This window comes from Ailuropoda melanoleuca, chromosome 4 (assembly GCF_002007445.2).
Source record: "Ailuropoda melanoleuca isolate Jingjing chromosome 4, ASM200744v2, whole genome shotgun sequence".
Lineage (NCBI taxonomy): Eukaryota > Metazoa > Chordata > Mammalia > Carnivora > Ursidae > Ailuropoda > Ailuropoda melanoleuca.
The window spans coordinates 140,044,528-140,058,975 of NC_048221.1; the positions used below are offsets into that span (position 1 = coordinate 140,044,528).

General features: G+C 46.8%; 1 protein-coding gene across 1 annotated transcript; it reads left to right on the forward strand.

Moving 5' to 3' along the window:
- CMPK2 (cytidine/uridine monophosphate kinase 2) lies at positions 1-11,420 on the forward strand (the record flags this gene model as incomplete). The annotated part of the gene is made up of 5 exons (XM_019801765.2): positions 1-495; positions 1,860-1,974; positions 2,946-3,147; positions 8,070-8,303; positions 9,755-11,420. Coding segments are annotated over 5 exons (1,164 nt in total), but the record flags the coding sequence as incomplete, so codon positions are not given.
- Positions 11,421-14,448: the final 3,028 nt, after the last annotated feature.

The following is a 14,448-nucleotide window of genomic DNA, read 5'->3' on the forward strand; positions in this document are numbered from 1 at the left end:
CGCGTGGCCGCGCTCCTGGGCCCGCCCGGCCGCAGCTACTCGCTGTGCGTGCCGCTGGCGCCGGGCGGGGACTGCGCGGCCCGGGTGCGGGCGGCGCGGCTGCACCAGCATCTGCTGCACCAGCTGCGCCGCGACCCCCTCCAGCGGTGCCAGCTGCGCCGGCTGCTGTGCTATGGCCCCGGCGGCGGGGCGGGCGGCGTGCAGCACGGCTTCCTGCTCCACGACCCCAGCGACAGCCCCGACACCCGGCGCGCCCTGTTCTCCCTGCTCGGCGAGTCCCCGGAGGGCCCGCGTCTGGGCGAGTTCGTGGGCGACGCGCGCCATCAGGTGTGGCAGCGCCTGTGGGAGCTGCGGGACGGCGCGGGGTGGCGGCAAGTGGGCCCCCGCGAGCGCGTCGTGTCCGCCCCGGAGCCCGCCTTGCACCCGGTGGTGCCCGACCTGCCCAGATCTGGGGTCTTCCCGCACCGGGAGGCCGCCCGCGCCGTTTTGGAGGCGGTAAGAGTTCTGCCCCTTCCCTGCACTCGGGTGGGCCCCCCAGACAGGGAGTGGACGCAGCGCGCGCTCTCCCGGCCTATCCAGCCTGGCCTCTGTTGCCCAGGGAATTGATTGATTCCGTCGACAAATCGGGCCTCCTGAGTGCCAGAGTCCGGCTTAGACACTGTGGCTCTTTTCTCTATTCTTGGCCGCCAGAACTTCCCATCCGAGGCGGGAATTGATGTCCCAACGCCACACTTGCCAGGCCTGCTCTGAATGCGTGCTGAAGGCGCCTCGGGAGGAAAGAGGCCCCCGAGTCCGGGGAGGATCATGCCATCTGGGAGGCCAGGGCATGATTTTGGGGAGAAAAGGGCATGAGTTTGGGGTTTAAGAAACTTGTTCTAAAACTGTGGGATGCCTGCTTACCGGCTGCCGGTCCAGGTTGCGCTACCACGCTGTTCTCCCTTTCTCCTGTCAAACACTTGTCTTGCGGTGTTTAGGACAAGCAGAGATCCAGCACACAGCAGGTGCTCAGGGAAGGAGAGCGAAGGTTCTTTACCAGCGCAGCCTGGGCGGGGCCTGGCATGTCCAGACTTGGGTTTCTGAGGCTGCACTGTGGAATTTAGTGCATTTTGCAAGCTTCTGGAATAGCATTACGAAGCTGTTAAAAGGGCAGGACCAATCGCTTGGGTTTGAGTCCCGACGCTGGCATTCATTACCTGTGTCACCTAGTGTTTCTTAATCCCCCCTTGCCTCAGTTTCCTTAGTCCGTAGAGGGGAATAGTAATGCTGCCGCCCTCACCGAGTGACCGTGAAGGCTGGCCATGTTAATCCTCGAAAGCACTTGGAAGATTAAGCACACGCATGTACAAACGTGTGGGCCTCGCTGCAGAGAGGCAGTAGTAGGTAGTGCGGGAGAGCAGAGGTGAGAACTCCTGCGCGACTCACCTGGTGACCGCGGGGCGCGGCTCTCTCCCCCGCCCCCTAGCGGTTGGGAAGGGACGGTGCTGACTGCTCCAGGGAGCTGCAGTCTTACTTGATTTTCCGCAGGGGACACGCTGAGCCAGGTCGGTGCTGTTTGTTGTTCCATGGTTGCTGGGTTACACTGCTCCGCACTTGAGGTCTTGCCTGTCCTTCCTCCTCTGGGGTAGCTGGTTAGTGAGGGTTGCAGGCAGAGTGATCTCAGCCGCTATCGCCTTTTTTGAGCCACAGCTATTCGGTAAAAAATGAAGGAATTCAGCCCCCCCCCAGGTTCAATACTGTGAATGTGACAGGGCGTCAAACACAACTTACGCCTCATTAGCATTGGGCAATCTTTTTCTCAGCAGTTAGATATTGCAAAAGCCCCGTTGCTTCACTGCTGATGCACAGACATTGTTTTGCAGTGTATACCCTTCATTCCTGAAGCTCAAGCTGTGCTTGACCTGGTTGACCAGTGCCCGGAGCAGGTCCAGAAAGGAAAGTTCCCGGTCATTGCCATCGAAGGACTGGATGCCACAGGTAATATTTCCTTTGAGTTATAGGCAATGTGATTAATTGATCCCTTGCGGGAATAGACAGGTCTTAATAAGTAAAACTTGATACAGAGTTCAATTCATAAGCTTCCCGTCAGTCTCTAGTGTGTGCCAGGCACGGAACTAGGCAGGCCTGGGATGCAAAGATGAATAAGACCTNGAGGCCGGGGGAGGGGGGAGGGGCTGGGCCTCAGGTGTTCTGGGGGGTGACCACCAGAAGGCGCTTAATGCAGCCTCGGTGTGGGGAACAGAGGCATAGTCAGAGACGGCTCTGGAAAGGCTGACACCTGGACGGTGTTTTCAGTACAGCTCAGAGCAGTACAGGTGAGGAAGGTAGAAGCGGTCCTCCCCGACAGAAGCAGCAGCGTGGGCAAAAGTGCCGGACTTGAGCCAGCCTGGGGTATTTGGGAGCCGTGGGCCGTTCAGAGGACCCTTTTGGAGCAAAATTAAGAAAAGCTAGGAAGCGGAGGGGAAAAGCCATGGAGCTGCCGAACAGATATCAAAACACAACAGACAACTCACACTTAGCCCAAAAGAAAAAAGCAGGAGAAGCTAAGGCGCCAAGGGCCCCTGGATACGCCAAGCAGGAGGTGGAGCCTGGGGCGGACGTCACGTGGTTCAGTGGGAGGCGGGGCTCCCTCCGCAGCAGGTGCAGAGTGTTCTGAGGAAGCAGGTGGAGGTTTTCCCAAGGCCTGGAGGTCTAGGCCAGAGTGTATCATTAATTTGTAAACAAGAGCACCGTTCTGGTGTTCTTTCAAGTGTTGTGATACCACATAGAGGAAACCCTGTTTCCTAAAGGTCTGCATCTTTTTTTTTTTTTTTAAATCAAGAATCGTAGTAGGTAATGAACTGCTTTAATTTACAGGTGGATAGAGGCTCTTTCTGGGCTAATACGAGTATTTGGGAGCGATATGGTGGCTGTGGTAACGAAGCCCTATGTTTGTGTCTGTTCTGCAGGTAAAACCACTGTGACCCAGTCAGTTTCAGACTCACTCAAGGCTGTGCTCTTAAAGTCGCCACCCGCTTGCATCAGCCAGTGGAGGAAAATCTTTGATGATGAACCAACTATCATTAGAAGAGCTTTTTACTCTTTGGGCAATTATATTGTGGCTTCTGAAATAGCTAAAGAATCTAGCAAATCTCCTGTGATTGTAGACAGGTAGGTATAAAGATGCTGTGAATTTGACATTTTCCTCCTAACATGTAAGTGTGTGTACCTGCAAGTATACCCCTTATTTTGTTTATTAAGTCAAACTCGATTATGATAATAATAGTAATAATGTCTATGATTTGTTAATCACCTACACCACAGGTGGGCATTTTGCCAAGAGCATACGTGTATTATACTGTAACTATTACATGGTTAGGTGGGTACTAAATGTCACCCCCAATTGATTGATGAGAAGCATAGGTCTTACAAGGGCTAAGTCACTTGCCATGTGACCGAGCTAGAAATAGCATGTTGACGGTATTGACAAAGCCTTTGCTTTAGAAATCGATGCTTTCAGTAGTCCATTTGTTCATCAGCTTCTTTATAAAACATTTATTGAGCATCTACTGTGTGCCAAAGACTGTTCTCAATTTAGGGGCTTCAACGGTAAATGAGCTAAACGATGATGCTCTGCTTTCACGGAGCAAACGTACTATTGCAGGAGGATAGTCAAGTGCATAAAGACCTATGAGGGTATCAGATAATGATAAATACTCCGAAGAGGATAAGTCAAGGTGGATATGGCTGAGGATGGCCTGTGTAAGAAGGTAACGTTGATCTGAGTTCTGAATGCCCCAGAAGAGATGGGAAGGAAAGCTATGGAGTAACAGCATTATGGAGCAAAGGGTCAGCAAGAACGAAGCCTTCAGACAGAAAGAAGGCAGCAAATTCAAGGACAGAAACAGGCCAGTGTGATGAGAACACAGTGAATGAGGGGGTGCTTTCTGGATGAAGGAACAGGGAGAGGCAGGAGATAGAACAGCAGGGCTCCTGGGCCAAGATAGTGTGGATTTTATTCTGAGTGCAGAGGGGAGCCATCGGAAGCTTTCAGATAATGGAGTGACATAAAATGATTTAGATTTTTAAAATTCCATACCTAAGAATTGCTTAAAATACCACAAGAATGAAATGTATGGCGGGTAAGCCATCCTCGGCTTAAAATCACCCAACTCGATGATATGGATTTTGCAATCACAGTGAGATCCCATTTTGCTCTCATTGGGTTGGTGAGAACCAATGAACAAGTGCTAAGACACAGAACTGGAGATCCTGGGGTGGGTAGAAGCCTTACAAGGTGCTGGTGGGGGTGGACAGTGGGCTCGCAGCACAAGCTGTAAGGGGCAGCAAAGCGAACACTTCTTTGACCTCCTGAAGAAACACAAGAGTTTCTTTCAGCTGTGTTTTTTTTTTTTTAAGATTTTATTTATTTATTTGACAGAGATAGAGACAGCCAGCGAGAGAGGGAACACAAGCAGGGGGAGTGGGAGAGGAAGAAGCAGGCTCATAGCAGAGGAGCCTGATGTGGGGCTCGAACCCATAACGCCGGGATCACGCTCTGAGCCGAAGGCAGACGCTCAACCGCTGTGCCACCCAGGCGCCCCTCAGCTGTGTTTTTAATATTGAAAAAATTTTAAAAACCAAAAGCCCATCAGTATAAAAAAGGGCACACTGATACTAGCATATTTGTGAAATGGAACACCATTCAGCGGTATAAACCAGTACAAGGCATCAGTGTGCGTAAATTACATTTTGACTGGAAACATCACGCTGCAGATAGACGCTTGGTAGAATACATGCCAAGTAATAACAAACTGTAGAGTATGGAAGGAAGAAAGGATATTGAACAAATTTAACAGAGAGCTAAGGAGAGAGAAATGCAGCTGATACGCGGTACAAAAGGTCGTCTCCTGCAATTGAATTATTGCTTAACGTTCAGTGAATGTGCAGCGCTTTCTGCAATTTTACTTATTTTTGGAAAGATAAGCAATTGTATTGAAGTATGACAGGTATTCAGGAAAAAGCACTAATCATAAATGTAAATCTCAAGGAATTTCAAGGAGCGAACACACCCAAGTCTGGATGCCTGCACCCACATCCAGACTTAGAATGTCACCACACTCCATAAAGCCATGTCATTGTCCTTCCCAGTCCCTGCCTATCCTTCCCCAGCCCCCTCTGGCCCCCCGTGGCAACCACTGCCCTGACCTCCATCACTGTGCAATTGTCTGATCTATTCTCGACCTGCCTGTACTTGCAGCTGTGCGTTAATGCTATTTGCATCTGACTTCCTTCTTGCTGCATAGGAGACTCGCCTTGCTGCTATGAACATTTTTTTTTTTTAATAGAGAGAGGGTACAGGGTGGGGGGGAGGAGGGGGAGGGAGAGCATCTTAAGCAGACTCTGTGCTGAGCTCAGAGCCCCACTCCGGGCTTGATCTCATGATGCTGAGATCATGACCTGAGCTGAAACCAAGAATCGGACGCTCCACCAACCGAGCCAGCCAGGCGCCCCTATGAATATTTTGTACGTAACTTTGGTGCGGGTACATGTGCATTTCTGGTGCATAGATTTCCAGGAGTGGAATTGTAGGGATGTGAGGTTCACGTGTGCTCAGCTCTAGAAGGTATTGCAAAAAGTTTTCTGAAGTGGTTGGAACCACTCACCGTGCCCTCCCCCCACAGCCGTGTTTGAGAATTTCCAGTGATTCGTGTCCTCATGAACATGTAGCACAGCCTGCCTTTATTCGAGGGTCTCCACTGGTTCCTGGGGGCTAAGTTGATGAGCTTCAGGCTAGTTTGCTGTGTCTGGAAACCTCTACTCCTTTCTTGAAATATCTTTCTCTGTACGCTGTTCTGTATCTCTGAAATATTTTACAAAATGGCAATTCTGAGCGTATGTAGGGAATAAAGTGGGAGGTGGTGGGTTGCCAGGAGAGATGAACACAGTAAAAGTAAGTTAGAAGGCCAGTGCTATCATCTAAACTACAATGCCAGCAGATTGTTTTAACTTTGGGGATGGCCAGATCATTATTTCAAGGTTGCAAGTTATAGGGGATCCTGGAGAAGGGTAAGAAATTGCATTCCTTTGTAGGACTTCTTCGCCTGTGGGATGTTTTTACCCTATTATTAACAAGTCTAGATCGGCCATATTTGAGATATTTTTTTCATACAGTGTCCTTTTTCAAGGAGACAGACTAAACTTTTCCTAATACAGGGTGACTTCCTGAGGCACATGATTTCTTCAGACGTCCCGAAGTCCTGGAACTGACTGCACTGGCTTCTGCGTGTAGACAGATACCTATCCTCTCTGTTCCCAGTTTCCTAATTTGTTAAATGGAGGTATTCCATATCCTTTCCCTGCCTACCACTAAAACTTCTGATGAATATCCAATGGGTTGATACAGGGGGAAGTGCTTTGCAATAGCAAATTGCTATTAAGATATAAAGCATTATTATATAAGCTATGTACAATGTGTCGGTAAATTGCATTTGATTTGAACCGATGCAGCTTGCCTGATCGCAGGAATGGAAAATTCTAAATGGTGGAGACTCTGAAATTGATGGCCAGAGGGTATGATTATTTAAAACGAGGCACAGCATTGTCAGTGTGCGGGCTCCTGCTGTAGAAAACAGAGCTCATTCTTCCTTTGCTTTTTCTTCTTTGTGTCTGCGAATTGTCGGCAATTTTGCTCTTTAGAGAGATACTGTATCACCTTGTCAGATGAGAAGAAAAGAGCGGTTATTTGTTGTCTGGGTGGGTTTTGTTCATGTGTAAGGATTATAATGAAATCCATTTTAGACTACACCATCGTCTAGCTGAACAAATGAGGGCGACGGAGTCGTTTTTGATGGTGACTGTGGTTAAGGTTGGCAACTTAATCACCCTCATTACCTTTAAAAATCTATTCTTGCTGATGGTTTTTCTACAAAAAGAAGGCTTTTAAAATGAAGATGATATCAGCCTCTGTATTCATAGCTGAGTATTTAATTCAGTGAACATGGGACACGTGCAAAATGCAGAGCAAATTGTAGTTTGGTTGCCAGGAAAATGAACGCCTGGACCCTGCATGGATTTATTCAGCTTGGGAGACGAGACACATCTCCCAGAGAAGGGAAGTGCACGTTTGTAGGTGGTGAATCAGGGACGGGGTGGAGAGGAGTGCCCCAGGTTGGGACTTGGGGAGCTAGCCGTTATGGAGGCTGGGGCTTTGCAGTGCACATTTCTGGAGGTGGACAAGGGCTTGGAGGTGTGGGTGCTATTAGGATTGGTCACCTCCCAAATTAATTTTTTTTGGTCCTTTTCAGTATTGTCTGTATTATCTTCATTTGAAAATGCAGCTTTAGTCACAACCAATGTCCAGTAACAATAGGTATTGTTTTATAATGACAGGGTGATACAATTTTTAAAGCACTTGTCTGTTTTTACAGCAACTGTGGAAGGAAAACAAAGCTTGCATGCTTTTCATTTTCCAGATGGGGAAATGGAGGCTATACTGGCTTAAATGAGTTACCTGTGCTCACAGAGCAAGTAGGTGGCAGGGTATAAATTGATATGCAGCTCAGATAACACTGAATTTATTTTGTAGACTCCAGTATGGCTTTTTCACTGTGAAAAGAAGTTCAAATATAAAATGATTAATAATTTAGGAATTTACTTATTTATTATTTCTTTTAAAAGATTTATTTATTTTAGAGAACGAGGATGTGTGTGTGAAAGTGGGGGTCAGAGAGAGAGAGGGAGAGAGAGAATCCCAAGCAGACTCCAGTTGGTTAGGCGTCTGCCTTTGGCTCGGGTCACAATCCCAGCGTCCTGAGATAGAGTCCTGCATCTGGCTCCTGGCTCAGCGGGAGTCTGCTTCTCCCTCTGCCCCTCCCCCACACTCGTGTTCTCTCGTTCACTCTACTCCTCCTCAAAGTAAAAAAAAAAATCTTAAATAAAAAAATAAGATTTGGTTTTATGTATTTAATGTAGGCGATGCAAAGAAGACTTGAGCAGAGCCATCCCTGGTTTCAGCTTTTCCCCCAGCTGATTTTCAGGTGCACCTTGACCTTGGCCTATGTGGATGCAGAACTCAGTCCTCTCCTTCCCAGGTACTGGCACAGCACAGCCACCTACGCCATCGCCACTGAGGTGACTGGGGGGCTCCAGCACCTGCCTCCGGCCCATCACCCTATATACCAGTGGCCCAGGGACCTGCTCAAGCCAGACCTGGTCCTGCTGCTCACAGTGAGTCCCGAAGAGAGGATGCATCGGATTGAGGGCCGAGGCATGGAGAGGACCAGAGAGGAGGCCGAACTGGAGGCCAACAGCGTATTCCGTCAAAAGTACGTGTCCCGACGTGCACGGCAGGGCTTCCTGGTCAGGGTGGTGAGCCGGGATCAGCTCTGACTTCAGGAATGTGGAAAAAATGACATCGTTCCCACTGTTCAAACCCACGAGACAATATCCTCCAAGTTAGTTCAGCTCCTTCTGACGGTGTTGTTCTCCCAGGGCTTAGGCTGTAAGCCCCAGGCTATCTGACTGGGCCTCAGACCTTCCTTCTAGTCCTGGCTGTGCCAGGAACAGTGTGAACCTGGCTAAGGCCATGCACGTCCTGGGTCTTGGTTCCCCAGTCAGGATCTCACGGGCATGGAGTGCTGATGTGCTCGCAGCGACTTTTCCTTGGTCGGTGCTTCCCGTGTGTCAGGCGTGTGGGCTCCGGTGCTCTCTGATCCTTGCAAGGACAACAGGAGCCATGTTTTAGTTTACAGAACGGAGGCTCAAAGGACTAAGTGATTTGTCCAGATTTGAACAGCTACTCTGTCATAAAACTAGGATTAAAATCACAGTCTTTCTTATTTTTTAAGACCATGCTTTTGTTTTCGTTAGAAATCTGTGAAACCCTAGCGGGAGAGCTGGGCCGTCTTCTTGCTTTATGGCTAAGCCTGAGTCAGCTCTGTAGGACGGGTTCAAAGAGCCAAAGCAGAGTAGCTTAGATAAATAGACAACAATAGCTGTGCTACCATAACACAATCCTGTTATAAATAATTGAATAACAACTCTGCTGTGTGCGGAGAAACCACGTCCCACTCTTTACTTGTAGTAATTCAATTAGATCTCGTGACAAACTCACCAAGAAGGCATGATTTCAGTCCCCATTATACAGATGAGAAGACAGAGGCAGACGGGAAAGATATTTGATAAGGTCCCTCAGCTCGGGAGTGGTTACGGCGCCTGTTGTAACCACTTGCCGTCATGCTTCCCGCAAGGCTGTCCGCACAGTCATTCATAGGCATCCAGGCTAGCTCACACCAAAGGGAGATGTGGAAACCTGGTGAGGTTTGAGAAGACGCATCCGTGAAAACAACGCCTGTGCTGAGGACCTCTGCCTTGTCTGAGATCCTTCAGGGCACAGACCGTGGAGAAATTTCCCCGATTGTCCAATTAGTTAATCTCTTGGAGCCTCGGCTATTTTCTCTGCAAAATGGGGATGACGTGATTACCTTCCTGAGCTTACCCCAAGGAAGAAACCAGAAGAGTCATGCAGAATGCTGATGTTTGCTGGGTAATAGGTTTCGAAAAAGACTAGCTATTAAGCCTTATTATGAATTTATGATTTATTAAACAAAACGTATCAAATGTCTCCCGTGGACAAAGCTAGTGGCCGAGGGAAACAGTGAGATAAACCAGATGGGGCCCTTGCTGTAAGCTGTGTACATTGTGGTAGGAAAATAGCATTTGCATGGAGAGGCGTGTTAAAAAATAAGCCAACTCTTTTCATTCTGCCTGTCCCCAGGGTAGAAGTGTCCTATCAGCGGATGGAGAACCCTGGTTGCCACGTGGTTGATGCCAGCCCCTCAAGAGAAAAAGTCCTCCAGATGGTTTTAAGTGTAATCCAAAATAATTGTAATTAATTGTAATTACTCCAAAATATAATTGTACATTTTGCTAGATGTGATGCTGTCTGATGCATCTAGGTCCATGACTGGCTACACGGTTTTCCCAGATTTCTGTTGCATAAACGTAGTGTGTTCTAGAAAATTGGAGGCCAGACATTTCGATTTTACTTAAACCATTGTCCTCCCTTCTGACCAAAGGACCCGTCAAGGTTGAGACCGTCACGTTCCAGCCAGAGATCAGTGGTTGCTTTCTTCAGGTATAACAAACGTTTTCTTGGAATATATTTTTAACTACATTCCTACCAAATCTCTCCAAGTTTTGTCTCATCCAGAAAGCATGAGCTATACAGAAGTAACCAGGAAGATCTCCCAAATCAACGGGAGCCCCTGCAGCCTCTCCCATGCCTACAATGGGGCCACTGATGAGATCTCCATGTGGTAGACTTGCCTTCTTCCCAGTATGGCCACACTCCATCACTGGGGGCTCAGCCCTGTTCCTAGAGCCACGTGCTCCTGAAGAAAGGGTCCATGTGTCCTGGCTTTCTGAGGACACTTACAAAGAAGACCTGGGACTTGCGCCCAACCGCCTCTGAGATGGTCCTCTTGGTTAGCACTTCGGAGTCAAATACAGAGCCTGCCAACCCAGGGTGCTCTAAATGCAAACACACCAACCTTCTTTGAATTATGTTCTGTTTATTTAGATGTCTTTCCTTTCCTCTGAAAACATGGCTTTGGAGATAATGAATGTTTTGGACTCAGCTAGATGCATTAAACTCAGCCAATCGAGCAATATTTTTATATTGATATTTGCATCATGTTTCTCCTCAGTGTAGGGGCTCCGCTTTACTAATTAAAATTGAAGCCAAGAAGCTAAATGCAATGCTTGTTGTGTATTTTCATTACACAGATTTAATTTATCTTACTAAGTAAGCACAGTGGATCCTGGAATGGGATTTCTTAGTAAATTATCTTGCACTTGAATGTCTTATGCTTACACATGAAATCAGCTTTGCGATCTGTTCGCCTGGGGGAAAAAAAACTGAGGAAGGAGGAAATTTAATAACTATGCGGCCTTGGGTGAGTCACCTAACATCAATAGTCTGTGTAACTTGATCTAAAAAGTGATAATAATTCTTTATTTGTCCTGAGGAGTTTGCTGAACCAGGTGAGTACCTAAAATTCCTTCCAGTTCTAAGATAGGTGAAGTTTGTAATTTAGACACCCCCCCCCAAATAATTACATTTAAGGCCTTAACAGTTTTATCATATGGAATCTTAAATTATAATGAAGTTTAGTATTGATAACTATCACACTGTCTTTCAAAGGAAGTATAGGTAATTTTTACATAGTATATTTACATATGTAAATATGTAATTGGTTTCAGTTGAAAATATTTTTTAAAGCTAATAAATAGCATTAGGTTTCTAAAAGATGTGGTATCTAATTATGTTATTGGTGTTATTTAAACAGTTTGAAAAGTTGATGTTGGCAGTCTGGAGAAACAAACATTTTATGCTTTCTGTACCTTGCAAATGAGTAAAGTTGCTGTGATTTTCTAATTTATGATGTTGTCACGAGTGTATGTTGGTTGTTCTAAGGTGCTGGTCCAGTGTGGCTTTTATATCGATGGGGATTTTTGGTCAAGGAGGTGGGAAGGTGTGAGCTCGTGGGCCAAGGGGGATCTGTGGTCAAAGTGCTTTCAGGGGAAGGGAGGGCATTTTTGTTTTGTTTTAAAAAATTATTTCAGGAAAGTGGAATCCTTTCTTCACTGCAGATATTAAAAAGAAGAAATAATTCTTCATACTCTTGGGTTTTTTAGACACTGATAGGTATATGCTTTATAAGCATGAGATAAGACAGCGCCTCCTACCCAGAAACTGACAACAGGGAATCATTTGCTTGGCTCCCTTTCCTGACAAGTTCATTCTCCTTTCTGTTCTTGTGACAGACCTTTCGTTGTCCCAAATATTTATGTTCCCTTTCTTCCACAGCAATAGAATGTTTGACTTGACACATGGCTGCCAAGAGTCATGAGTACATTTCCAGGCTTCCTTATGGCTGGCCCCTTACAGGTTCTTCCAGGAGTCTGTGAGCAGAGGGGCTTCGGGGATGTCCCTTCCCCTTGTAACCCTTCACCCAGCCTGGTGGCCTGGTATTCCGGGTGGTAGTGAGCCTTCTCAGGCCCAGGAGACAAGGGGGGCGCTCTAGAGATGGAGAAGCAGCGGGATGAATGAAGGCTGCCTTTACTTAGGGAAAGTGGGTGTGGGCTCGGTGGACCTTGTGTGGCAGCCTGAAGGGCGGCTGCCTGGGGAGTGGCTGTGAGGCAGATGCAGGACACCTGCGCAGCCCCTACCGTCCGCCTCTTCCTCAGCGGCACCTGCCTGCGTTCTTGCGAGCGCAGATGCCTTCTTTGCTGACCCTTCTCTCTGTGAAATCTCTCTCTTCTCACAGCAACTGTGTAGCATTTTTTTTTTATTAAAGATTTTATTTTTTAAAGCAATCTTTTTATATCCATCGTGGGGCTTGAACCCACAGCCCCGAGATCAAGAGCTGCACGCTCTACCACCTGAGCCAGCCAGGGGCCTCGACTGCATAGCATCTTTAAAGTGTTTAGGTCCTGGGATCTTTCCGGAATGTGTACTAAGGAAATAATCAGTGATGCACGTACACGTGTTTTATATGCATAATATACTTCAAGTAATTGGGGCATATTGATGTATCTGCAAAATGTACATTTATGTGTGATATGCATTTCTTAATACATGGGGGTAAATCTTTTTACTAGAATCCTGAGCAGAATGCAAAGCACCTAAGACTGTGTAAAGCATCAAAAATACTTTGCTCTCAGCAAGAGCCAGTGATTTAAATTTCAGCAAAAAGTGAAGATACAGCTGAGATTGTCTCACAGCCACTTCTCTGGGTTGGCAGGTCCAGAAAGGGAACTGTGTGCACATTAGAGCAGAATATGATTGCAGGTGTCCTGGAAGACGGGGCTGTTTTTGGCCTTCGGCTTTCTTCCTCTACAAGCTGCTGTTTGTCTTTGAACCTAGGAGCCAGACACTAAGCTATGCTTCACGTTGGCCCACACATCCGCCCGCAAGTCCATTGGAGCCCCCAGGCTTCAGTAAATGTAGTTTTGTTCATATTCTTAGATATTTTCCTTGTATGAGCAGGGAGAGGAGAAATGGATGCTGGCTTTCCCCCCTCCCCCGGAAGGTATTACATTTCCTCATTTTAAAGCTTCCTGAAATCCATTCAGCCTGCAGCTGTAATCTACAACTAGGAGAAAATGTTCTCCCTTTATGCTGCCTATCAATAATTTGGTCTTTCTCACAAGCACCGTAACTGGTTGGTAGAGGAAAAATATTTACTCCTATCAGTTTTCAACTTACTATAACGTGATCTTTTAACGGTCCTTCGAGGTAATGCACACTCCTGCAGAGAAAATGCTCAGTGGATCAGATTATCCCGTCTTCCAAGCCTCACCCTTGCCCCTCTCCAAGATGGCACCTGGGTGGCTGGAGCCAAGAATTTCATAGGCAACTATGGGGATGAGGGGAGATGGGTCTGCGGTCACATTCTCTCTCTAACTGGGTGTGGATGGTCCTGCTGGCATAGGCGACTGAAATTTGTTTCTTGTAACTTTTATGATGAACTTGGCATCCGTGTGGGTCTCACTGGTGTTTGGGTCTCCTGAGGCTGTCTTCCAAGTAGCCCTGGCCATAGTTGGCCTCGTGGTCAGCTTCAGTTCTGGATCTTCCTCTCTGGGGACTCATGGACTCTCAGGGCATATTCAAATGTCAAGGAACAGTCAAGAAAGTAGATGCCAAGGCCTTCTTTGCTCAATCATTCTGCACAGCCTGGTTTATTTTGACATAACTTTATTTGAAGTTGGTTCAGAGAAGTTCGAGGTCCCAAAGGGAGAGATGGATGCTCTCGACGTCCCCCTCACTGAACTGATACTCTCAGTTCTAGAGCAAAGCCTGGAGGCAGGAAATTGGGGTGTATGGGCCTCAGCACCTCCCGTTTTATTTTTCCCCTTAGGGAGCAAGTAGGTTCTGAGTTTCACAGTGACACGATTTGGTGTGTGTGTATCCATCTATTTTTGCTGGGCTCTTGATGGGTCCTTGCAGTCTATAAACTCATGTCCTTGAGTTTTTGGAAATTTTCTTGAATTGTTTCCATGACAAATTCTGTTCCTCATTCAGTTCTTTTTTCCTACATAGTTTATAATTTAGATGTTGGATATTTTGGACCGATTTTCTAATTTCCTTATCTTTTCTGTCACATATTATTTTTCCTATACCTTTCTATATTTTTATAATATTTTCTCAACTTTGTGTTTAAAATCTATTAAGACTTTCATTTCTGCCGTGAAGTCTCTAAATTCTAAAAGCTTTCTCTTTCTCTCTCCCTCCCTCTATCCCTCCCTCATTCTCTTCCTTTCTTCCTCTTGTTACATAAATATTCTTTTCTTAAAGAATAATTTCTTTTTTCTTGGATGTTAGGTCTTTCCTTATCTTTCCGAGACTGTCAATGATGGCTTTGTCCAAAGTCCTTCATTTCCTCTAAGGTGGAGTTCTGTTTATTC